The sequence below is a fragment of the Macaca fascicularis genome, chromosome 11, assembly GCF_037993035.2.
Source record: "Macaca fascicularis isolate 582-1 chromosome 11, T2T-MFA8v1.1".
Classification (NCBI taxonomy): Eukaryota; Metazoa; Chordata; class Mammalia; order Primates; family Cercopithecidae; genus Macaca; species Macaca fascicularis.
The window spans coordinates 128804920-128830171 of record NC_088385.1 but is presented as its reverse complement, the minus strand read 5'-3'; the positions used below and the strand labels follow the sequence as shown (position 1 = coordinate 128830171).

Below are 25252 nucleotides of genomic sequence, written 5' to 3'. Positions count from 1 at the left end.
CTTAAATATAGGTACGCTTGTGACTAGTCTGACAATAGAATATGGCAGAATTGACACTACATAACTTCTGAGAAAAAGTCACGGAAGGCCCTGTGGCTTCCACCTAAGTTCCTGGAGCAACTAAGTAAGTGGAACTAGTTGCTCTTGGAGCAAAAAGTACAGCTATCCTGAGGCAACCATGCTATATGAAGCTTTAGCCACACAGAGAAGCCCCGTGTAGTCACTCCAATCAATAGTCCCAACTAAGACAAAGCTTGTCAGTCCCACATAGGTCCCAGACATGTACATAAACAAACGTCCAGGCGGGGCGCAGTGGCTCGCCCCTGTAATCCCAGCACTTTGGGAGGCTGAAGCAGGAGGATTACCTGAGGTTAGGAGTTTGAGATCAGCCTTGCCAACATGATGAAACCTCATCTCTATTAAAATTACAAAAATTAGACAGCATGGTGGTACATGCCCGTAATCCCAGCTACTCGGAGGCTGAGACAGGACTGCTTGAACCTGGGAGGTGGAGGTTGCAGTGTGCTGAGATCGTGCCACTGCGCTCCAGCCTAGTCGACAGAGGGAGACTGTCTCAAAAAGAAAAAGAAGACCGGGCACGGTGGCTCATGCCTGTAATTCCAGCACTTAGGGAGGCCGAGGCAGGCGGATCACCTGAGGTCAAGAGTTTGAGACTAGCACGGCCAACATGGTGAAACGTCGTCTCTATCAAAAATACAAAAAAAATTAGCTGGACATGGTGGTGGGCACCTGTAGTCCCAGCTACTCGGGGAGACTGAGGCAGGAAAATCGCTTGAACCCAGGAGACAAAGGATGCAGTGAGCCTAGATCGCACCACTGCACTTCAGCCTGGGCGACTGAGTGAGACTCCATCTCCAAAAAAAATAAAGGAGGGGGGATGGCGGGTGCAAGTTCCCCAGTCTCGTGAGAAGTGCGTTTAGTCTTCACGCCAACTTCCACGCTGTGGCCCCTGCTCTCTGCGTAAGCCTCTCCAGAAAGACAAGATGGTGAAGGAGCTGAACCTGATAAAGAGTCAGTGAGTGGGGCACCTCTTCCTGTACCTCCAAAGAGAAGAATTAAAAGAAATATATTCAGGCTGACTCAGATTAATTTCAGACAGAGGACTTCCAGCCCTAAGGCATGTATTTGATAAGGCAGAATCCAAAGGTAAAGGTCATAAGGCTGAAGACTTGAAGACTCTAATCAGACACATGGAGCACCGGGCACACAGGCTATTCCCTAAACTGCAGTTTGAGGATTTTATTGACAGACGAATACCTGGGAAATAAAAAGGAAGTTCAAACCTGTTTAAAACGAATTCAACTTGATCTCCCTATTTTACGTGAAGATTTTGTTAGCAATAACGATGAAGTTGTGGGAAATAATGGACATGATGTATCTGCTACTGAATGAGATCCCTTTCTGATAAACTCATCTGAAAGTGAGATGTTTGCTTCTGAGTCAAGTAGAAGCCTAACAGAAGAGCAACAACAAAGAACTGAGAGAAATAAGCAACCGGCCTTGGAAAGAAGGCAAAGCTGCTGGGTAATAGTCCCTAGGAAATGATATGTTAATGAATACACAAGGGGCACAGACAGTTGAAGAGGTTAATCATACTGATGATGATCAAAAGGAGAAGTCAAATGGATTAAACGAAGACATTCTAGACAATCCATGTAACGACGGTCCTGCTAATGGTTTAAATGAAGAGGGGTAATTAAAATTTAGAGGAAACACTGCTGGACCAGTCTTTTTAAAAGTGCAACAATAACTTGATGCCTCATCCGGAAATGTTACTGAAGCTAGGTAAGTTTCCATTAAGAGAAAATATATCTGTTAATTCACCACCCTGCGAGCTTGGTGTTACTATGTATTTTTTCTTCTTTGAGTGAAAGTCCTTAGGTAGTAAAACTTTTATAGATTCTTGTTTAAAATCTGGTAATATGGCAGGGCCCACTGTAATCCCAACACTCTGGGAGGCCAATGCGGGTGGATCACAAGGTCAGGAGTTCAAGACCAGCCTGACTAACATGGTGAAACCCCATCTCTACTAAAAATATAAAAATTAGCCGGGTGTGGTGGTATGTGCCTGTAATCCCAGCTACTCAGGAGGCTGAGGCAGAAGAATCACTTGAACCCAGGAGACAGAGGTTGCAGTGAGCGGAGACCACGCCACTGCACTCCAGCCTGGGTGACAGAGCAAGACTTGGTCTCAAACAAAACAAAACAAAACAAAAAAGGCCGGGCGCGGTGGCTCATGCCTGTAATCCCAGCACTTTGGGAGGCCGAGGCGGGTGGATCACGAAGTCAACAGAGGGAGGCCATCCTGGCCAACATGGTGCAACCCTATCTCTACTAAAAATACAAAACTTAGTTGTGCATGGTGGCATGCACCTGTAGTCCCAGCTACTCGGGAGGCTGAGGCAGGAGAACTGCTTGATCCCAGGACGTGGAGATTGCAGTGAGCCGAGATCGCACCACTGCACTCCAGCCTGGCGACAGAGTGAGACTCTGTCTCAAAAAAAATCTGGTAATATGGTATTTATTTGTAGTTATGCTTGTCACTTTATTTAAATCTATTTATTTATTCTCTCTAGTGTTTGTTTTTATAGAGATATGACTTCATAAAATGACTAGTATAAACTGGTAATAAGCAGTTTCTGCTGCTGGTCTGCCATTGAATGCCTTGTTTTCACTAAGTTGGAAGGTTTTGTTTCTGGGGTTTTTTTGTTTGTTTGTTTTTGAGATGGAGTCTTGCTCTGTCACCCAGGCTAGAGTGCAGTGGCGTGATCTCGGATCACTGCAACCTCTGCCTCCTGGGTTCAAGCGATTCTCCTGCCTCAGCCTCCCAAGTAGCTGGGACTACAGGTGCATGCCACCACGCCCAACTAATTTTTTGTATTTTACTCCTCCTTGAAGAGCAGGGCTAACCCATGGACAGCATGTCCACAGTAGCCTGGGTCAAGTTATGTACATATATATTGAATATTAATTCTTTTTTTTTCTCTTTTTTTGAGATGTAGTTTTGCTCCTGTCACCCAGGCTGGAGTGCAATGGCACTATCTCAGCTCGCTGCAACCTCCACCTCCTGGGTTCAAGTGATTCTCCTGCCTCAGCCTCCCGAGCACCTGGGATTACAGGCACCTGCCGTCACGCCTGGCTAATTTTTGTATTTTTAGTAGAGACGGGTTTCGCCATGTTGGCCAGGCTGGTCTCAAACTCCTGACCTCAGGTGATCCACCCATCTCAGCCTCGCAAACTACTGGGATTACAGGTGTGAGCCACAGCACCCAGCCTGTCCATTTTTTAAAAGAAGTAAAAATAAAACTTATTTTGCAAACTAAAAAACAAGAAAGAAAGAAAAAGAAACTTTCATGGCCAGGCGTGGTGGCTCACACCTGTAATCCCAGCACAGGTGTGATTGGGAGGCCGAGGTGGGTGGATCATCTGAGGTCAGGAGTTTGAGACCAGCCTGACCAACATGGAGAAACCCCATCTCTACTAAAAGTACAAAACTAGCCAGGCGTGGTGGTTCATGCCTGTAATCCCAGCTACTCGGGAAGCTGAAGCAGGAGAATTGCTTGAACCCAGGAGGCGGAGGTTGCGGTAAGCCAAGATCACGCCACTGCACTCCAACCTGGGCAACAAGAGCAAAACTCCATCTCAAAAAAAAAGAAAGAAAGAAAGAAAAGAAACCCCCAGAAGATTCCAGCCCCAACCACGTGAGTTACCCCTCGCTACTCGAGTCCTCCCAGAAAAGGCACCAGACATCATAGAGCACAGTCAAGCCTCCTTCTGTGCTCTGTCTACATTCCTGACCCACAGAATCCCCAAGCATCAGGCAACAGTTGTTTTATGCACTGGAGATAACAAACCCCACTCACCCTGGGCCACGCTGCCCTCTGGACTGTCACGTGACAAAGAAACTACTTCATTGCTGGCATTTTACTTTCAGGTCTCTTTGTGACAGCAGCGTAGCTTATACCCTAAACACATTCTTTGGGTTTTTAAAAAGTAGATTAACAGTATCAGAATATACATTAGATTCCATAACTTGCTTTTCTCACTCAGTAATATGTCTTGGAGATCTACGCACAATATATGGGGCCAGGTGTGGTGGCTCACACCTGTAATCCTAGCACTTTGGGAGGCCGAGGTGGGCAGATCACTTGAGGTCAGGAGTTGGAGACCATACTGGCCAACATGGCAAAATCCCGTCTCTACTAAAAATACAAAAATTAACCAGGTGTAATGGTGCATACCTGTAATCCCAGCTACTTGGGAGGCTGAGGCATGAGAGTTGCTTGAACCCAAGGCAGAGGTTGCAGTGAGCTGAGGTCACACCACTGCACTCCAGCCTGGGCAACAGAGTGAGACTCTGTCTCAAAAAAAAAAAAAAAAAAAAAGAATATATGGATGCACTCCACTCTTTAGTGCTGTGCATATTTTGTGCTGCAGATATACTCCAGTTTCTTTAGTCCTTCCCCTAGTGCTAGATATTTATGTTGCTTCCCGTGTCTGACTATAACCAACAATACAATATTGAATAATATCCTTGCACGGCCTCTCTGGGCACACAGGCAGGTGTGTCTCTAGAGTAGATTTCTCTGGGGGAAGAGAGGTAAAATTGTGGGTCAGAGGCTACAGGCTTTTTATTAGATTTTTTTTTTTTTTTCTCTGAGACAGAGTCTCCCTCTGTTGCCCAGGCTGGGGCACAGTGGCGTGATCTCGGCTCACTGCAACCTCCGTCTCCCAGGTTCAAGTGATTCTCCTGCCTCAGCCTCCCAAGTAGCTGGGACTACAGGCACCTGCCACCACACCTGGCTAATTTTTTGTATTTTTAGTAGAGACAGGGTTTCACTGTGTTAACCAGGATGGTCTCGATCTCCTGACTCTGTGATCCACCCGCCTCGGCCTCCCAAAGTGCTGGGATTACAGGTGTGAGCCACCGCGTCCAGCCTTGTTACTAGATTTAATGAATCTTGGCAAACTGCCCTTCAGAGTAGCTATACCAATTTATACTCCCACCCACAGCATATAACAGCTATCCACATCTGAGCAACACTCCATGCTATAAACATTTAATTTTTTCCAGGTACTTTTCTAATGTTCCACTGGTGATGGTGACTGGATAAGGATGGTTAATCCGTGGGCGTTCCCACAATATTGTCCCCTGATATAACGGGTCATTCCTACTCCCCTGCAATTCTCTCGCTCTGTCATTGGCCAGTCATTTCGGGGGTGGGGGGTGGTGGGGAGGGATCCCTCATTGGAGGTCACACACACCTAGTCCACCCCCAGCCTTAGCTCTAGGCTCAGGATTTGCCAGCCACAAGGAGGACAACATGGAGTGAGGGGAGCCACAAACAAGGACCTTAGTGTGACACATTCTCCACCCCCAAGACATTCCACGCCCACACCAAGTCTTCTCGGATTCCACCCTTGTGCCAGCCTCACAAGCAGTGGGAAAGGCCATCAATTCATTTCTTGTATCTTTACTCTTTTCCAGACTTTCTTTCTTTTTGAGATTGAGTCTCACTCTGTTGCCCAGGCTGGAGAGCAGTGGCCCGATCTCAGCTCACTGCAACCTCTGTCTTTTGGGTTCAAGCGATTCTCCTGCCTCAGCCTCCTGAGTAGCTGGGACTATAGGCGCCTGCCACCACACCCAGCTAATTTTTGTATTTTTAGTAGAGACAGGGTTTCACCATGTTAGCCAGGCTGGTCTCAAACTCCTGACCTCAGGTGATCTGCCCGCCTCGGCCTCCCAAAGTGCTGGGATTACAGGCACGAACCACCATGCCCAGCCTCTCTTTCGTTTTTTAATTGTGGTAAAATATACATAACTCTTAACCATTGGTAAATGTTTTAAATTATGATAAAATGCACAAGAAATTTAACTTACCATCTTAATCATTTTAAGTGTACAATGTGATGGCATTACACTCACACTGTGATACAGTCATGTGTCGCTTAACAAACAGGATCGTTCTAAGAAATGCATCATTAGGCGATGTCGTCATTATGCAGATGTCAGAGCACACCTACAGAAACCTGGATGGTCTAGCCTACCGCTCCCAGGCCACCAACCTACACAGCATGCTACTGTACTCAAAACTGTAGCAGACTGTAACACAGTGGTAAGTATTCATGTATCTAAATGTATCTAAACAGGGTCGAGGGCAGATCACTTGAGGCCAGGAGTTTGAGACCAGCCTGGCCAGTATGGCAAAACCCTTCTCTACTAAAAATACTACAAAAATTAGCCAGGCATGGTGGTACCCGCCTGTAATCTCAGCTACTCAGGAGGCTGAGGCTGAAGAATCGCTTGAGCTGGGGAGGCAGAGGTTGCAGTGAGCCGAGACTGCACCACTGTACTCCAGCCTGGGCGACAGAGCAAGACTCCATCTGAAAAAATAAAATAAATGTATCGAAACATAGAAAAAGGTACAGTAAAAACACAGCATTGGCCGGGCGCGGTGGCTCAAGACTGTAATCCCAGCACTTTGGGAGGCCGAGACAGGCGGATCATGAGGTCAGGAGATCGAGACCATCCTGGCTAATACGGTGAAACCCTGTCTCTACTAAAAAATACAAAAAACTAGCCGGGCGAGGTGGCGGGTGCCTGTAGTCCCAGCTACTTGGGAGGCTGAGGCAGGAGAATGGCGTGAACCCGAGAGGAGGAGCTTGCAGTGAGCTGAGATCCGGCCACTGCACTCCAGCCTGGGTGACAGAGCAAGGCTCCGTCTCAAAAAAAAAAAAAAACACAGCATCATAATCTTCTGGGACCACTGTTGTATATATAATCCCATGGGACCACTGTCTTTGACAGACATGTCAGTATGCGATGTGTAACTATACCACCATCCATTTCCAGAACTTTTTCATCATGCCAAACAGAAACTATGAACCCATCAAATAATTCCCCATTTCACCTTCCCTTCAGCCCCTGGCAACCACTACTCTGTCTTCCAACTCTATGAATATGACTACTCTAGGTACCACCTATAAGTGGAATCACACAGTACGTATCTTCTTTTTTTTTTTGAGACAGTTTCACTCTTGCTGACTAGGCTGGAATGCAATGGTGTGATCCCGGCTCACCAAAACCTCCACTTCCTGGGTTCAAGAGATTCTCCTGCCTCCGCCTCCCAAGTAGCTGGGATTACAGACATGTGCCACCCCACCCAGCTAATTTTTGTATTTTTAGTAGAGATGGGGTTTCTCCATGTTAGTCAGACTGGTCTCGAACTCCCAACCTCAGGTGATCTGCCCACCTCGGCCTCCCAAAGTGCTGGGATTACAGGCATGAGCCACTGCGCCTTGTCTTTTTCTTTTTTTTGACAGTGTCTCGCTCTGTCACCAGGCTGTAGTGGTGCGATCTCAGCTCACTGAAACCTCTGCCTCCTGGTTTTTAGTGATTTTCCTGCCTCAGCCTTCCAAGTAGCTGGGGCTACAAGCATCCAGTACCATGCCCAGCTAATTTTTGTACTTTTTTTAAGTAGAGATGGGGTTTCACCATGTTGGCCAAAATGGTCTCGATCTCCTGACCTCATTATCTGCCCGCCTCGGCCTCCCAAAGTGCTGGGATTACAGGTGTGAGCCACTGCGCCCAGCCCAGTATGTGTCCTTTAATGACTGGCTTATTTATCACTTAGCATAATGTGCTCCAGGCTTATCCGTATTGTGGTGCGTATCAGAATTTCCTTCCTTTTTTTTTTTTTTTTTTTGAGATGGAGTCTCACTCTGTTGCCAGGCTGGAGTGCCGTGGCCCAATCTGGGCTCACTGCAACCTCCACTTTCTGGGTTCCAGCAATTCTCCTTCCTCGGCCTCTTGAGTAGCTGGGATTACAGGTGCCTGCTACCATGCCCGGCTAATTTTTGTATTTTTAGTAGAGATGGGGTTTCACCATGTTGGCCAGGATGGTCTCGATCTCTTGACCTTATGATCCGCCCGCCTCGGCCTCCCAAAGTGCTGGGATTACAGGCGTGAGCCACCACACCTGGCCAGAATGTCCTTCCTTTTTAAGGCTAGCAGTCCACTGTATGGACGAGCCACATTTTATTTCTCCACGCCTCCACCGATGGATGGAAGGTGGGTTGCTTCCATCTTTTGGCTGTTGTGAATAATGCTGCTGTGATCGTGGGTGTACACATATCTTTCTAAGACACTGCTTTCAATATTTCAAAAGATGGGATCTCTGTCGCCCAGGCTGCAGTGCAGTGGCACAATCATGGCTCACTGCAGCCTCAAACTCAAGTGATCCTCCCACCTCAGCCTCCCGAGTAGCTGGAACTACAGGCATGTGCCACCATGCTAGCTTTTTTTTTGTTTTTTTCTTCTTGTAGAGATGGTCTCACTATGTTGCCCAGGCTGATCTCCAACGCCTGGGCTGACACTATTCTCCCACTTCAGCCTCCCAAAGTGCTGGGATTACAGGTGTGAGCAACCACATCCCACCTGCTTTCAGCTGTTTTAGGTATATACCCCGGAAGTGGAATTGCTGGACCATATGGTAATTCTATGTTTAATTTTTTGAGGAACCGCCATACTGTTTTCTACGTGGCTGTCTTGATGCACCATGCATGGGGCATTTCTGTCAGGCAGAGGAGATACAATCCCAGTCTTCCCTTGGAGTCCCTGTCTACTCTTTGCACATCAGGGTGTCTCCAGCAGGCCCTCAGTTAGACCTGTGCTTTGAGATGCTTTTTCTGGGAGCAGGGTTGTGCTTTAAGATGCTTTTTCTGGGAGCAGGGTGAGCCAACGGAGGCACTCCAAGCCTCCAAGCAACCTTGGCCCTGTGGCCTTGAATGGAACCAGCTGGCCAGATGAAGGCCACTGTTTTTGCCAATCAGGCAGCCATTCCCCTTCCGGTTAACGTCCCCATAGTTTTTTTAGGGACCCATCCCTCTGCCACTCAGTCCATGAAATGTGGCTAGAAGCGGGGTTAGGCCTGCCCATAGGCTCCAGGAGAGAGCACGTGGCCCAGGCCTGGCCAATCAGAACATCGGCCTCCCGACCCAGCAGGTAATTCATGGATGGGCATCTGGAATCAGCAAAACTCAGTGGAAGAGCTTTTATAAGAACTGCTGAGAAAGAGAACCTCTTCCCCCCAGTTTTGAAGGTAGCAAGATGGGGACCCAGAGCTCATAGGGCTGTCTTGCAGTCGCTGGAGGACCTAGCCTGAGAATGAACCCAGTTTGGGAAAACAAGGCAGAGAGGTAGATAAAAGCAGAGCCCTAGTGATTGCTTTTGAGCTCCTGGAACTGCTCACACCTGAAGGCAGCACGCTTCTGACTTCCTAATTACATAAGCAAACACATTCTGCGCTGTTTTGTTTTACTTTCCCAGTTGGGGCTGAGCATCCCCATTTCAGAAGTGAGTGTCGGCTGGGCACGGTGGCTCATGCCTGTAATCCCAGCACTTTGGGCGGCTGAGGTGGGCGGATCATCTGAGGTCAGGAGTTCAACACAAGCCTGGCCAACATGGTGAAACCCCGTCTCTACTAAAAATACAAAAATTAGCCAGGTGTTGTGGCACTCGCCTGTAATCCCAGCTACTCAGGAGGCTGAGGCAGGATAATCACTTGAACCCGGAAAGCAGAGGTTGCAGTGAGCCGAGATCGCACCACTGCGCTCCAGCCTGGGTGACAGAGGGAGACTCTGTCTTAGGAAAAAAAAAAGTGTCAAAAACCAGATTAGTATGGCAAAGAATAGAACTTTCCTTCTGGGCAAAGTTAAGTACACTTAGTTAAGAAAAGAAGCTCTGAACCTTGGACTCATTGTTACCAATCTCTTAACCAGGGGAGTCTTTTTTTTTTTTTTTTTTTGAGACAAGGTCTCTCTCTGTCATGCAGGCTGGAAGGGCAGTGGTGCAATCACAGCTCACCACAGCCTCAACCTCCCCAACTCAAGCGATCCTCCTGCCTCAGTCTCCTGAGAAGCTGGGACCATGGGCACGCACCACCACACCTGGCTCATTTTTTATTTTTTTTGCAGGGACGGGGTCTCATTATGCTGTCCAGGCTGGTCTCAAACTCCTGGGTTCAAGCAATCCTCTTGCCTTGGCCTCCCAAAGTACTGAGCCATGGCCCCTGGATGTCATCCTAAAGATGTGAAAAACCAGGGACTTGGAGGCTGCTTGAATGATTCCTTCATCAAGCCAGGAACTAAGCAGCACCCCCAAAAATGCGTATCTCTAAACACCCACATTGGGTGTTTTTCTACCAAACTGAGAAACTAAAGCATTTTTAAATTATTTTTATCTATTTATTTTGAGACTGGGTTATGAAACTAATTTTTGTATTTGTAGTAGAGATGGGTTTTGCCATGTTGCCCAGGCTGATCCACCTGCCATGGCCTCCCAAAGTGCTGGGATTACAGGTGCAAGCCACTGTGCCCAGCCTGAGCTTTTTTTTTTTTTTTTTGAGACGAAGTCTCAATCTGTTGCCCAGGCTGGAGTGCAATGGCACGACCTCAGTTCACTACAACCTCCGTCTCCTGGATTCAAGCAATTCTCCCTGCCTCAGCCTCCCGACTAGCTGGGATTACAGGCACGTACCACCATGCCTGGCTAATTTTTGTATTTTTTTAGTAGAGATGGAGTTTCACCATATTGGTCAGGTTGGTCTCAAACTCCTGACCTCAGGTGATCCACCTACCTCAGCCTTCCCAAGTGGTGGGATTACAGGCATGAATGAGCCACTGCACCTGGCCTGAAGCATCTTTTTTTTTTTTTTTTTTTTTTTTTGAGACGGAGTCTCACTCTGTCGCCCAGGCTGGAGTGCAGTGGCCGGATCTCGGCTCACTGTAAGCTCCGCCTCCCGAGTTCACGCCATTCTCCTGCCTCAGCCTCCCGAGTAGCTGGGACTACAGGCGCCCGCCACCTCGCCCGGCTAGTTTTTTGTATTTTATTTTTTAGTGTTCTTGATCTCCTGACCTCGTGATCCGCCCGTCTAGGCCTCCCAGAGTGCTGGGATTACAGGCGTGAGCCACCGCGCCCGGCTGAAGCATCATTTTTAACAACTTCATTGATATATAATTTACATGCCATACAAGTCACACATTTTAAGAATATAATTCAGGGATTTTTATACGTTTACCAGGTTGTACAACCATCACCACATCTCGTGTTAGAACCTTCTATCACCCAGTAAGATCCCGGTGTCTCTTCACAGTCACTCTCCATCTCCCCTTCTTCCTAACCCACAGCAACCTTTAACCGGCTTTCTGTCTCTAGAGGCTTTTTTGTTGTTTTTTTGGTTTTGTTTTTGAGACAGTCTCGCTGTTGCCCAGGCTGGAGTGCAGTGGCGTGATCTCTGCTCGCCGCAACCTCCGCCTCTCAGGTTCAAGCCATTCTCCTGCCTCAGCCTCCCGAGTAGCTGGGACTACAGGTGCGCATCACCACGCCCAGCTAATTCTTGTATTTATAGTAGAGATGTGGGTTCACCATGTTGGCCAGGCTGGTCTGGAACTCCTGACCTCAGGTGATCTGCCCTCCTTGGCCTCCCAGAGTGTTGGGATTACAGGCGTGAGCCACCATGCCTGGCCCTGTCTCTAGAGTTCTGTCATTTCTACATATTTCATATAAATGGAATCATACAGCATGGGGTTTTTGCATCTGGCCTGACTTAGCATCATGTTTTTGTAGCATGGATCTGTTTTGTTTTGTTTCCTTTTATTGCTAGTCAGCAATAAAAATGTGGCCCAGAAGTTGTTTGGGTTGTTTTGACTTTTTGGTTACTGTATCGTGAATGCTGCTGCTATGAAGATCCAATGTCATATAAGTCTGTGTGGACCTGTCTTTTCATTTCTCTTGGGTAGATAGCTAGGAATGGAATTGCTGGGTCATATGGTAAATTTCTGTCTAACTTTTAAAGAAGATGCCAAACTGCTATTTTTATTTCTAACCTTGGCAGCAGTAGATTCGAACACGGGAGACGAGACACTCATCCCAAAATGGGAGGCAGCTCTCTGCAGACAGTGCAGGGACCATCAGCATATATATATATATATATATATATATTTTTTTTTTTTTTTTTTTTTTTTTTTTCTGAGACGGTGTCTCGCTCAGTCCCCCAGGCTGGAGTGCAGTGGCGCGATCTCGGCTCACTGCAAACTCTGCCTCCTGGGTTCACACCATTTTCCTGCCTCGGCCTACTGAGTAACTGGACTACAGGTGCCCGCCACCACACCGGGCTAATTTTTTTTTTTGTATTTTTAGTAGAGATGGGGTTTCACCGTGTTAGCCAGGATGGTCTCGATCTCCTGACCTCGTGATCCACTCGTCTCAGCCTCCCAAAGTGCTGGGATTACAGGCGTGAGCCATCACGCCCGGCCAGGGACCACCAGCACATTAAATATGATTGACTCCCACCATCAAGTCCCTGGCTCTAAAAATTTAACTCAAGAGTGCTGGGGGCACAGACAGGCAGCTGTGGAAGAAGAAAATCCATTCTGCAGCACAAGGCAAACCCCAGCTCCTCAGCTGCCTTGTTCAAGGCCAATCCACACAAACAAAGCACACTTCACGGAATACCCAAATCGGAACAAAATGGAGAGAGGGTAATTATAAGGAAAACATTGGCAGTAAGGAATCAAATACCAAGACATTTATTTTTCCAAGAGAAAAATACAATCATAGTACACTACTTGATTCTGCTGTAAGTGATAATTGCATGGTCCTAACCACGTAAATAACTGACATGGAGCCTACAGAGCTGTTTCTCTTCATAAAACTTTTAGTATGTTGGCTGGGTGCAGTGGCTCACGCCTGTAATCCCAGCACTTTGGGAGGCCGAGGCAGGTGGATCACGAGGTCAGGAGTTCAAGACCAGCCTGGCCAATATAGTGAAACTCTGTCTCTACTAAAAATATAAAAAATTAGCCGGGCCTGGTGGTGGGTGCCTGTAATCCCAGCTACTCTGGAGGCTGAGACAGCAAAATCGCTTGAACCTGGGAGGCAGAGGTTGCAGTGAGTGGAGATCGCGCCACTGCACTCCAGCCTGGTGACAGTGCAAGACTCCATCCACCCCCCAACCCCCCCAAAAAAAAAAGGATCACTTGAGGCCAGCCTGGACAACACAGCAAGATCCCATCTCTCAAAAAAAATTTTTTTTTTAATTATAGCTGGCATGGTGGTATGTACCTGTAGTCACAGTTACTTGTGAGACTGAGACAGGAGGATCACTTGAGCCAGGAGGTGAAGGCTGCTGTGAGTCATGATCACACCCCTGCACTCTAGTCCGAGTGTCAGAGTGAGACCTTGTCTCAAAAGAAAAAGAAAAAAGAAAACAAAGAAGGAATAGTGCACACAGAGTTGAATGGCCTCATGGATCCCTCCTACATGGTATTCCCATCCTCTGCCCCTGCCAAAGAGGTGGACTGTGGTAATTTCCTCAACCCACTCTCACCCCAGATCAGTCCTGGCTTCCTCTGTGCCCTGGGAGGCTGATCCCTAGGAACTGCCCTCCAGTTGGGTTTGGTCAATGGCAGTCACCAGAAGACTGGAGGGCGGGAGGAGAGAGAGTCAGGATTATCTGTTCCTCCTACCTCCTCCCAGTTCTACTGCCCCCCTTCACCCACTACAGCTGCTGACTGGCAGCTCCTGCCCCCCCAGCACAAGCTTGTGCCAAGCTCTAGTGACTCCTCATCTTTTAGGATCAGGACTAGTAACAGCTCCCTGCTGTGGCCAGCTCCAATCATTAAACTGCCCATACCCAAGCCTGGGCAACACAGCAAGACCCTACCTCTGCAAAAGATTAAAACATTAGCTGAGCACAGTGGCACCTGCCTGTAGTCCCAGCTACTCAAAAGGCTGAGATGGGAAGATAGCTTGAGCCTAGGAGTTCAAGGCTGCAGTGAGCTATGATACTGCCACTGCACTTCAGCCTGAGTGATGGAATTAGAACCCCTCTCTGTCTTAAAAAAAGAAAAAAAAAGTAAATTTAAAAAGCTGCCCACACCTTTGTAAACAGCCCCTTATTTTCAGCGAGACCTTCCTGAGACAGTCTTTTCTTGCTTGGGCCCTGTCTGAATTTCCACGATAGCACCAACTATGGTCTTTATCAATCCTTTGCAAGTCTTTATACTTGGATTACATACAAGGTATCATTAAGTGATATACTGTGTTGTTTTGAAAGTTTTTGCCTTTATTACAAGTGTCACATTGTATATACCCCTCCGCAACTTTCAGATGGGATGTTAACACAGGTAGCTCAGTTTATTCATTCTCCTGCTTCACCTCTCTCTGGGTGCTCAGTGTAATGATCCATTCCCATGGACATTCAGGTTGCCAATTTTTAGTTGTGTTACAAAAACTACTGTACATGGCTGCTATGTGAATTTTTAACTGTGTGAATATGTATTACTTATAAAAATGTAGAATGGAGGCTGGGCGCAGTGGCTCACACCTCTAATCCCAGCACTATGGGAGGCCGAGGTGGGCAGATCACAAGGTCAGGAGTTAGACACTAGCCTGACCAACATGGTGAAACCCCGTCTCTACTACAAATAAAAAAATTAGCCTGATGTGGTAGCACACGCCTGTAATCCCAGCTACTCAGGAGGCTGAGGCAGGAGAATTGCTTGAACCCGGAAGGCAGAGGTTGCAGTGAACCGAGATCGTGCCACTGCACTCCAGCCTGGGCAACAGAGTGAGACTCCCATCTCAAAAAAAAAAAAAAAAATTAAAAAAAAAGGCCAGGTGTAGTGGCTCACACCTGTAATCCCAGCACTTTGGGAGGCCGAGGCAGGCAGATCACGAGGTAAAGAGATTAAGACCATCTTGGCCAACATGGTGAAACCCCGTCTTTACGAAAAATACAAAAATTAGCTGGGCATGGTGGTGTGCACCTGTAGTCCCAGCTACTTGGGAGGCTGAGGCAGGAAAATCGCTTGAACCCGGGAGGCAGAGGTTGCAATGAGCCAAAATTGAGCCACTGCACTCCAGCCTGGGCGACAGAGCAAAACTCTGTCTCAAAAAAAAAAAAAAAAAAAGGTAGAATGGATTCCATTCAAAAAAAGGAAGGGCCAGGGCTGGGTGCAGTGACTCACACCTGTAATCCCAGCACTTTGGGAGGCTGAGGCGGGCAGATCATGAGGTCAGGAGTTCAAGACCAGCCTGGCCAACATGGTGAAACCCCGTGTACTAAAAATACAAAAATTAGCTGGGCGTGGTGGCGCCTGCCTGTAATCCCAGCTACTCAGGAGGCTGGGGCAGGAGAATTGCTTGAAACCGGAAGACAGAGGTTGCAGTGAGCCAAGATGGCACCACTGCACTCTAGCCTGGGCAATAAGAGTGAAACTCTTGGTTGAAAGAAAAAAAAAAAAAAAGGAGGGCTGGGCACTCATACCTATAATCTCAGCACTTTGGGAGGCTGAGATGGGAGGAATGTTTGAGGCCAGAAGTTCAAGACCAGCCTGGGCAACATGACAAAACCCCACCTCTATAAAAATTACAAAAATTAGACAAGTGTGGCAGTGTGTGCCTGTAGTCCCAGCTACTCAGGAGGCTGAAGAGGGAGAATCGCTTGAACCCAGGAAGTTGAAGCTGTAGTGATCCATGATCGGACCACTGCATTCCAGCCTGGGCGACAAAGTGAGACCCTCTCTTATAAAACAACAACAAAAGGCCAAGCGCGGTGGCTCAATCCTGTAATCCCAGCACTTTGGGAGGCCGAGACAGGCAGATCACAAGGTCAGGAGATCGAGACCATCTTGGCTAACACAGTGAAACCCCGTCTCTACCAAAAAAATACAAAAAACTAGCCGGGCGTGGGTGGCGGGCGCCTGAAGTCCCAGCTACTTGGGAGGCTGAGGCAGGAGAATGGCGTAAACCCAGGAGGCGGAGCTTGCAGTGAGCTGAGATCCGGCCACTGCACTCCAGCCTGGGCGACACAGCAAGACTCCGTCTCAGAAAAAAAAAAAAAAAGGAGTGCTCACATGAGCTCTGTGAGCTGGCATGCCCAGAGTGTCTTCCCTACTTGTCTAATTACCATCCTCCGCATGTAGAAACAAACAAGCAAGTTTCCTTTGGAAGATTCAGGATCTCTGCCACCTCTGCTGTCCTCTGAGGCCCAAGCTGTGCCCCAGTGGGAAGATGAGGTTAATGACTCTTGTTCCCAGCACAGATGTGAAACATCAGGAGACACCTCCTTAACACACCTTGGCTGTCAGAAGATCCGGGACTGGGGAGTCAACATTTGTTGCAGTAATTGCCAGAGGAATCTCATGGTATGTACAGACAGGTTCTGGCCCAGGAGCATCAGAAGTGGCTGGGCAGTCCGGTGGATTGCAACAGGGCCACACCGCCACTTAAGTGTGGTGCCTTAGAGCTGTGCCTCTTGCTGGTGGTAAACTTTCAAGAGATTACTTTTTTTTTTTTTTTGGAGACAGGGTCTTACTCTGTCGTCCAGTCTGGAATGCAGTGACGCAATCATGGCTGCTCATCACTGCCTTCACCTCCCTGGGCTCAGGCGATCCTCCCCTCTCAACCTCCCAAGTAGCTGAAACTACAGGCCTGCGCCACCATGCCTGGCTAATTTTTGTATTTTTTGTAGAGACAGGGGTTTTGCCATGTTGCCTAGGCTGGTCTCAAATGCCTGAGCTCAAATGACTTGCCTATCTTGGCCTCCCAAGGTGCTAGGATTACAGGCATGAGCCACTGTGCCCAGACAAGAGATTACTTTTATATAGCTCTAAGAAATCAACTTCAAATAGACTTTCAGACTATACTTAACCAGGACTCATCACCATAGAAACACCACCAAGGATGACTTCACCTAACGTGTAAGAGTCCTACGCCAGGACAGATTCTGAGTCATGTGTCAGAATCCATGAACGGTATGTTATGGAAGCGGTAAGTGGGGGTCTGTGTGTGGGAGGCAGTGGGAGTCTGTGCGTGGGAGGCAGGCATTTGGGTGGCAAGAAAACACAATGGTTAAGTGATTTGATGCTGCCATCAGGTTGCCTGAGTTCAGATCCAGAGCCTGCCACTTATTAGCTGAATTATGTAATCCCTCTGAGGCTCAGTTTCGTCAGCTGTGAAAGAGGTGGCAGATGAGGTGCATGCAGCAGGCTAGGCACTGTCACAGAGATATGACATCATCAAGAATGTGGTGTAAACTGGGCACGGTGGCTCACGCCGGTAATCCCAGCACTTTAGGAAGCCGAGGTGGGCAGATCACCTGTGGTCAGGAGTTCAAGACCAGCTGGCCAACATGGTGAAACTGTCTCTACTAAAAATACAAAAATTAGCCAGGTGTGGTGGCATGTGCCTATAGTCCCAGCTACAGCTACTCAGGAGGCTGAGGCAGGAGAATCACTTGAAACCGGGAGGCAGAGGTTGCAGTGGGCCGAGACGGAGTCATTGCACTCTAGCCTGGGCAACAATAGCAAAACTCCTTCTCAAAAAAAAAGAATGCAGTGTAGCCTAACATGCGACTGGGAACCACCCCCTTAAACTACCCCCATTAGCAGTTTAAGCAGTATCCAACAGATGCCACTGTTTATATTGAAAAAAAAATTTTTTTTTGAGACAGGGACTCACTCTGTCACCCAGGCTGGAGAGCAGTGGCATGATCTCAGCTCACTGCAACCTCCACTTCCTGAACTTAGGTAATCCACCTGCTTCAGCCTCCCAAGTAGGTGAGACCATGGGTGCACACCACCATGCCTAACTAATTTTTGTGTCTTTTTGTAGAGTCAGGGTGTTACCACATTGCCCAGGCTGGTCTCAAACTCCTGGGCTCAAGAGATCTACCTGCCTCGGCCTCCCAAAGTATTGGGATTACAGGCGTAAGCCACAACACCCAGCCAACAATTTCTATTACCCCACAAAAGATGTCTGTCCAGCATCCCTCTCTCTCTTTTTTTTTTTTTTTTTTTAAACTACCAGCATTTTGATTTTCCTTCATGGGACCATCCCTCTCCAACTCATTTCATGTAGTATGGTGGCACTGATCCCACTTTCAGGCTTCAGGAACAGACATGTGACTGTGACCTGGCCAATCAGTGCCATAGTGACCGATTAAGGCATAGTCACATGACCCAAGCTGGGCAAATGGGAGTCAGCCCTGGGGCGCTGCTGAATCTAAGGGAGAAAGGATGCTCTGTTTCTGCCAGAGCTGCTAAGCTGATGGATGTCAGCTGAGGGCCACCTGGCCATCTTTGCCACAACATGGGAGGGACTGCCTGAGAATAATGCTGACACAGAGGAGACAGAGAGACACCCATACACAGGCATCACCTGAGCTCCTGGATCCAGCCTTGCCTGATGCCATTTGTCACTAGCTTGACTCAATAAACCCCCTTTTGGCTTAAAACCAGTCAGACTGGGTTTTTTCCATTTGCAACTAAGAGTCCTGATAGCGCACTGTGTGAAAGCACCGTGTAAATGAGAAGGGGCCGAGCAAGTTCAAAACTTTTCTTCTGGAGCTGAGTCTCGGGATGCTTTTGGAGCCCACTGTATTAGGAACTCAAAAAGTATCACAGCAGGCGTGGGTTCAAATTCTGGCTCCATGACTTTCCAGTTACTTAGTATCTCTTAGCTTCAATCTCCTCATCTAAAAAACAGGTTTGTCATTCATTCACTCATTCATTCATTTATTTTTGAGACAGAATCTCGCTCTGTCACCCAGGCTAGAGTGCCCTGGCACAATCTCAGCTCACTACAACCTCCACCTCCTGGGTTCAAGCGATTCTCCAGCCTCAGCCTCCAGAGTAGCTGGGATTACAGGAGCGAGCCACCAATGTCCAGATAAGTTTTTGTTTTTTTTTTTTTTTTTGTAGTGATGGGGTTTTACCATGTTGCCCAGGCTGGTCTTGAACACCTAAGCTCAAAGTGATCTGCCCGCCTTAGCCTCCCAAAGTGCTGGGATTACAGGCATGAGCCACTGCGCCAGGCCGTGGGTTGACATTTAGATTAAATGGGATAATCTATGTTTCACAGTTAGTTATTATTGTTGTTGTTGTTGTTGTTATGATTACTATTATTGTCAGCCTTTGTTTTTAGATAAAGAAACTCAAGCTGAGAGAGGTGGCTCACCAAATTCAGATACCAGACAATGGCAAAGCTAGGACCTGAACTCAAGAATACTGATTCCCTGTGCAGTGTTTTTTCCCACACAATCTGCTACTAAAGAAAGATGCCCGGCTGGGCGCGGTGGCTCACGCTTGTAATCCCAGCACTTTGGGAGGCTGAGGCAGGAGGATCACGAGGTCAGGAGTTCGAGACCAGCCTGGCCAACATAGTGAAACCCTGTCTCTACTAAAAATACAAAAATTAGCTGGGCATGGTGGCACGCACCTGTAATCCCAACTACTCGGGAGACTGAGGCAGGAGAATCGCTTGAACCTGGAAGACGGAGGTTGTGGTTGTTGCCACTGCACTCCAGCCTGGGCAACAGAGTGAGACTCTGTAAGAAAAAGAAAAAGACTCCCCACAAGCCAAGCCAAGAGAGAAGAGAAACAAAAGCTAACAGGCGTACTCAGGGCACAGATCAGCCTTGGGCAGTAGTTAAGAGCACAGACACTGGTGTTCAACAGCCTGGGTTTGAATCCTGGCTCCAGCGCTGACAGGCCGTGGCACCTTGGATAAGTGACTTAACCTCTGTAAAATGGAGAGTCTAGGATCTATTTCATAGGTTTATTAATGAAATAATGCTGATCTTCTTGCTTCGAGCCTGTCTCCCTGATGTCTGTTCTATACACAGCAGCCAGACGGACATACATGTCATTAGCAGTAAAAGTCAAAATCTTTACAATGCCCTTGCATCACTGTGAGGTCAGACTTAGGGAAAAGCTGCTTCGGGCCCCCTTCTTCCTTGGCTGGGAGGAACAAGATCAGGTTTCCAGTGATGCAAGGCAGGAAATGCTCATTAAATTACTTGCCCTTGTGTCTGTAAGTGACCTTCTGCAGTCACACCACAAGCCAGGAGACCAGGAGCACACTGGTCTCAGACTAGCACTCAACTCACCAGCATGCCTGAAACCCCAACCACCCAAAAACTAAGTCCTCATGGAGACTCAACTGTACCCCAGGGTTCAGGAAGGCCCTGACACATGCAAATCATCATCCAAAGAAAACTGATCCTTTCCTCTACAGTCCCAGAGATTACGTTGGGTTTTCCTGGGGTGGAGGGGAGGGAAATTCCAAAGACCTTTCAAATCCTCTGGGGTCTGATAATTAGGTTTGTTCTTTCTTTCTTTCATTTAAAAAAGGGAAGCCAGGCGTGGTGGCTCACGCTTGTAATCCCAGCACTTTGGGAAGCTAAGGAGGGTGGATCACAAGGTCAGGAGTTCGAGACCAACCTGGCCAAGATGGTGAAACCCCATCTCTGCTAAAAATATAAAAATTAGCCAGGCATGGTGGCAGGTGCCTGTAATCCCAGCTACTCGGAGGCTGAGGCAGGAGAATAACTTGAACCCGGGAGGCAAGGTTGCAGTGAGCCAAGATCGTGCCACTGTACTCTAGCCTGGATGACAGAGCAAGACTCCATCTCAAAAAAAAAAAAAAAAAAAGAAAAAGAAAAAGAGGTAAGACATAGGGATATTACACATCGTTACACATCACCCCAGAATCAATGAGATACAAACATGAAACCCTCAACCCAGATTCTAAGGAAGACGTAGGAAAATTAAAATAGACCAGGACTTTATGGTAGAAAAAAAATCCTTTCTATTGTTAAACGTTCTAGTTCAGTGTGCCCACCTACCTACCTGCTGTTACCTGCTTGTTCCCCAACAAATCTTTCTCTTTTTTTTGAGAGAGGGCCTAACTCTGTCACCTAGGCTACAGTACAGTGGTGCAATCATGGCTCACTGCAGCCTTGACATCTGGGGCTCAAACAGCCCTCCTACTTCAGCCTCCCTACTAGCTGGGACCACAAGCATGCATGTTTGTAGAGAGAGGGGCTTCCCTATATTTCCCAGGCTGGTCTCGAACTGCTGGGCAATCCTGCTGGGAGCGGTCCTCCCAACTTGTCCTCCCAAAGTGCTGGGATTACAACAGGTATGAGCCAATGCACCGAGCTCCCAACAAATATCTCATATCCGAAACTGCCTAGCACATACACAATGGTCATCCTACTCACCATATACAGACTTTCAGAGCCTTGCACCTTGAGAGTTCACAGCTCTCACATTTAACATGAAGGGGAGAACGAGAAGGAAGAGAGGAGTCTCCCAAAATTCAGAGAACTAAATTCTAGCCCCAACTTTACCACTAACTAGCTGTGTGGCCACCGTCCAGCCAATCAGCAAGCCCAAGCTTCAGTTTCCTCATCTGTGAACTGACGATGTAGACGGCAGTTTCTGCTACAGTCTATGATCTTGACACCAGGAGCCATCCCTGACTGACCCCTGACCCAGCCGCTGACCACCAAAGCCTGCAGCCAGCAGGGTCCCTCTTCCCCTAAGCAGGATGCAGTCCCTTCCAGTTCCCCCATCATGAACCCAGCAGGAGGCATCAGTTTCCACTCACTCAGACCTTCTTCTACAACCCTTGCTGTGCAATAGGGGACAAAATCCAGAACTGATTCCCAATCCCTTGGCCCCTAACACACCTGAGCATCCGAGAACCAAGTAAGAAAGAGTCAAACAACTCCTTTGCAACCTCTGCCTGCCAAGACTTGCTATCTAATTGCTGTTAATTGCATAGCTCTGAAGTGTTGTTGCTGTTGTTTTCTGGGTTGTTTTTTTTTTTTTTTTTTGAGACAGCGTCTTGCTCTGTCGCCCAGGCTGGAGTGTGGAGTGTAGTGGTGCAGTCTTGTCTCACTGCAACCTCCCCCTCCCAGGTTCAAGCAATTCTCCTGCCTCAGCCACTTGAGTATCTAGGATTACAGGCACGTGCCACCACACCCAGCTAATTTTGTATTTTCAGTAGAGACGGGGTCTCACTATGTTGGCCAGGCTGGTCTCAAACTCCTAACCTTGTGATCCGCCTGCCTCGGCCTCCCAAAGTGCTGGAATTGCAGGAGTGAGCCACCGCGCTGGGCGTCACTCTAAAGTGTTAAGACTCTTCCCCCCTCCTCCTCCTTGTCTAAGGCAAGGCAAGGGACAGGAATTATGGACAACACAAGCGTCACACAGCAAACCTCTTCTCTTCTCCCATTCCCAACCCTAACATCCACTCGGTGGTTCCACAGCCGACCATGACCTCGGAGCCCAGTAGGACAAAGCACTAACAAGCGGATAAGGACCAGGCATGGTGGTTCACAACTGTAATCCCAGCACTTTGGGAGGCCGAGGCGGGCGGATCACAGGGTCAAGAGATCGAGACCATCCTGGCCAACACGGTGAAACCCCGTCTCTACTAAAATACAAAAAAATTAGCCGGGCATGGTGGCACGTGCCTGTAATCCCAGCTACTCAGGAGGCTGAGGCGGAGAATGGCTTGAACCTGGGAGGCGGAGGCTGCAATGAGCCGAGATCACACCACTGCACTTCAGTCTGGGCAACAGTGAGACTCCGTCTCAAAAACAAAACAAAACAAGAAGTGGCTGAGTCTTCTCCATGGAAGTGGAGCCAAAACGGTCCCCTGAGAACTGGATGGGACCCAGGCCCTAGAGAAAGCATCAACCTACACATGCTGGACAGGCCGAGATGAGTCTAGGTCCCTTCCCCTCTGTTCATGCCTGAAACGGCACCCCCGTTCCTGCCCCAGCTCTCCAGCAACCCTCGGTCTATTGATCAGAATCTACAGCCACGTGTCTAGAAAGACCCATCAGAAACACCCTTGGCAACCTCCTCTCCTCTCTGCACACTGTAGGAGGCCAACTGAACTGCAGACAAGAGCTACATGGACAGGGACAATGTCACTGCTCCAAATGAGAGGACTGGGGTGAAGGTGTGTAATGTAATTTCAGGCAAAGCCAACCCCCAAAAAAACAATTCCATGACTGGAGAAGGAACAGCCCTGTCTTCAAAAATAGTCACCGAGTCCCTCTCGCTCAACCCCAAGGTTTCCTGAGGCGTCTCTAGTCAACACGGTCGATAGCTGGGGCCTCTCTGAACCTCTTGGCAGGAACGACTGCTGCCAGGACCGTTCCCCACCCCCAGCAGCAATGCCATTCTCTCAGGGGACCCCCCCTTACACTCGCCTTCACTCCACCCCATGTAAGGCTCCGGGCCAGAAGGATAGGGCTGGGAGCTTCCCCTATCACTGGGTGAGGCGACCCAGCTGTCCGAACTGACAGATGCTCTCCACGCCAAACTCAGCCGGCAGCAGCGTCAGAGCCCCCAAAGACAGGAAATATGGATCCCTAATCCCCAAGCACAGCCTAGAGGTTCAAGGTGAACAGTTCCTAAGTACCCCTCCCAGAACAGAGCGGCAGGATAATGCCGCCCCGCCAGAGTACGGGGTGGGAGCTGAGCTACCAAAAGCAGATGGGAGGGGGCGGGGTGAGATTTGGGGAGACCCTAAGGAGGTGGGGGCTGGGCTGTTCTCTTTGAACCACCCCCACAGATAAACACGCCTGGAACTTGCCTCAGAGGCCACAGACCAACTTTCTGCAGCGGAGTGGGTGCGTGGAGCAGAGAGGCAGTGGGAGGGTGGCGGAAGGGGGGGCTGCGACCCGGCGCCCCACGTGGACGAAGAGCTGAAGCTCCGGGTGATGGGAGGGGGCTGGTCCACGCCGCCCGTCTGCCCCCAGGGCCTCGCCGGGGCACTCCCTAGGCCCTGACTGTCCCCACCGCCCGGGCCGGGGGCTCAGGAAGGGGAAGGCGCTGCACCGCGGGCAGCAGAGTTGCGGGACCAGGTGGCCTGGCCCTACCTGCAGTTCTTGAAATTCTCCCTCCAGCTCGTGCCATTCGCGCTCGCAACGCTCGAGCTGCCCGGACATGATGGTGCAAGGCGGCGGCTGCTGCTCCCGCAGCGCTGCCCGGCCGGCCCCCCAGCGCCCCACGCCCGCGCGCTCGCCGGCCGCCCTCGGAGGCACCAGCTGTTCCTGCGCAGCCGGAGCCACGCGCGCAACAAACGTCATAGCCCCGCCCCGGCGCCCGCCCGCGCGCCCACGCCCCGCCCCGGGAGGCGGGGCAGCGCATGCGCATCCCCCCGCCCCGCCCCGCCCCGCCCCGCGTGGTGTGCTGCGGACCCCAACTGTACAGCCTTGCAAGGTCTTGCGGGGTCTGTTGTGGCCCCCGTGGCAGTGCCTCTGCGCCTCCAGAATCTCTCTCTTCCAGGAAGAGTTGGGGGACTTGTCTGCAGATTGCATTTGCCGAGCTTATTTGACTTAGATGGTGTGTTTTGGGGGTGTCTAGAGTTTGGGGAAAGAAAGGAGATTTGGGGGAGGTGAAATGAAAGCTGACCCGCCCCTGGTCATTGCCTGACCTGAGCCCAGGCCAGCGCCCCGGAATGCTGGAGCTGACGTCGACCATCCAGCAAGGTCGGGGGCCAGGCGGCGCAGCGCAGAGAGGGCGCGGTCATCTCACGTTGTCATTATTATGTGCTGCAGCTAATACATCCTGGATTCCTGCCTTCTAACGCTCTAGGTGACGTTCTTAACAGCTGTTTCTGTCGCTCAAGAGACACAACCGCCTCCAAGCTGATTAAATCCAGTTCTGTCCCCTCCTCTGCCAAGTCCTACAAGAACTGCCCCTGCCTAGCTTTCCAGTCCCTTCTATCTCACCGCCCTGGACCCCTACCCTCCAGTCATTGATTTTTCTCTTCCTGACCTTGCATAGAACTTTCTTCCCTCTAAATCTTCATACGATGTGCCTTTTTTCATCATTCAGGCCTCAGTTTCAAACGACACCTGTGTTACTTTTATCTTTCTTTATTCTTCTATTTTTATGGGTTGTGTATGTGTGTCGCCTAGGCTGGAGTGCAATGCTGTGATCTCAGCTCACTGCAACCTCCCAGATTCAAGTGAGTCTCATGCCTCAGCCTCTGGAGTAGCCAGATTACACCACACCCAGCTAATTTTTGTATGTTTACTAGTAGAGGCGGGGTTTTCCAATGTTGGCCAGGCTGCTCTCGAACTCATGACCTTAAGTAATCTGCCCGACTTGTCCTCCCAAAGTGCCAGGATTACAGGCACCGAGCCACTGCGCCCGGCCACCTGTGTTCGTTGCTAGGGCTGCCATAACCACAACCTGGGTAGTTTATTTTTTTTTATTTTTTTTTATTTTTTTGAGACGACGTCTCGTTCCATCGCCCAGGCTGGAGTGCAGTGGCGCAATCTCAGCTCACCGCAACCTCCACCTCCCGGGTTCAAACGATTCTCCTGCCTCAGCCTCCCGAGTAGCTGGGACTACA

The 25252-nt window shown here is 49.2% G+C and overlaps 1 protein-coding gene and 1 pseudogene across 9 annotated transcripts in view; one reads left to right on the top strand and one right to left on the bottom strand.

Annotated features, from left to right (window-relative positions):
- The window catches only part of TMEM120B (transmembrane protein 120B), a 64464-nt gene extending 40491 nt beyond the window's left edge, over nt 1-23973 (bottom strand). For all 9 annotated transcript variants that reach the window (XM_045366114.2, XM_005572462.4, XM_005572463.4 and 6 more), the window contains exon 1: nt 23769-23973. In XM_045366114.2, coding sequence (XP_045222049.1) covers nt 23769-23837 — 69 coding nt within the window. In that variant the 5' untranslated portion in view covers nt 23838-23973. The remainder of the gene's footprint in view (nt 1-23768) is intronic.
- LOC102143390 (TIMELESS-interacting protein pseudogene) lies at nt 899-1834 on the top strand (annotated as a pseudogene).
- Nucleotides 23974-25252: the final 1279 nt, after the last annotated feature.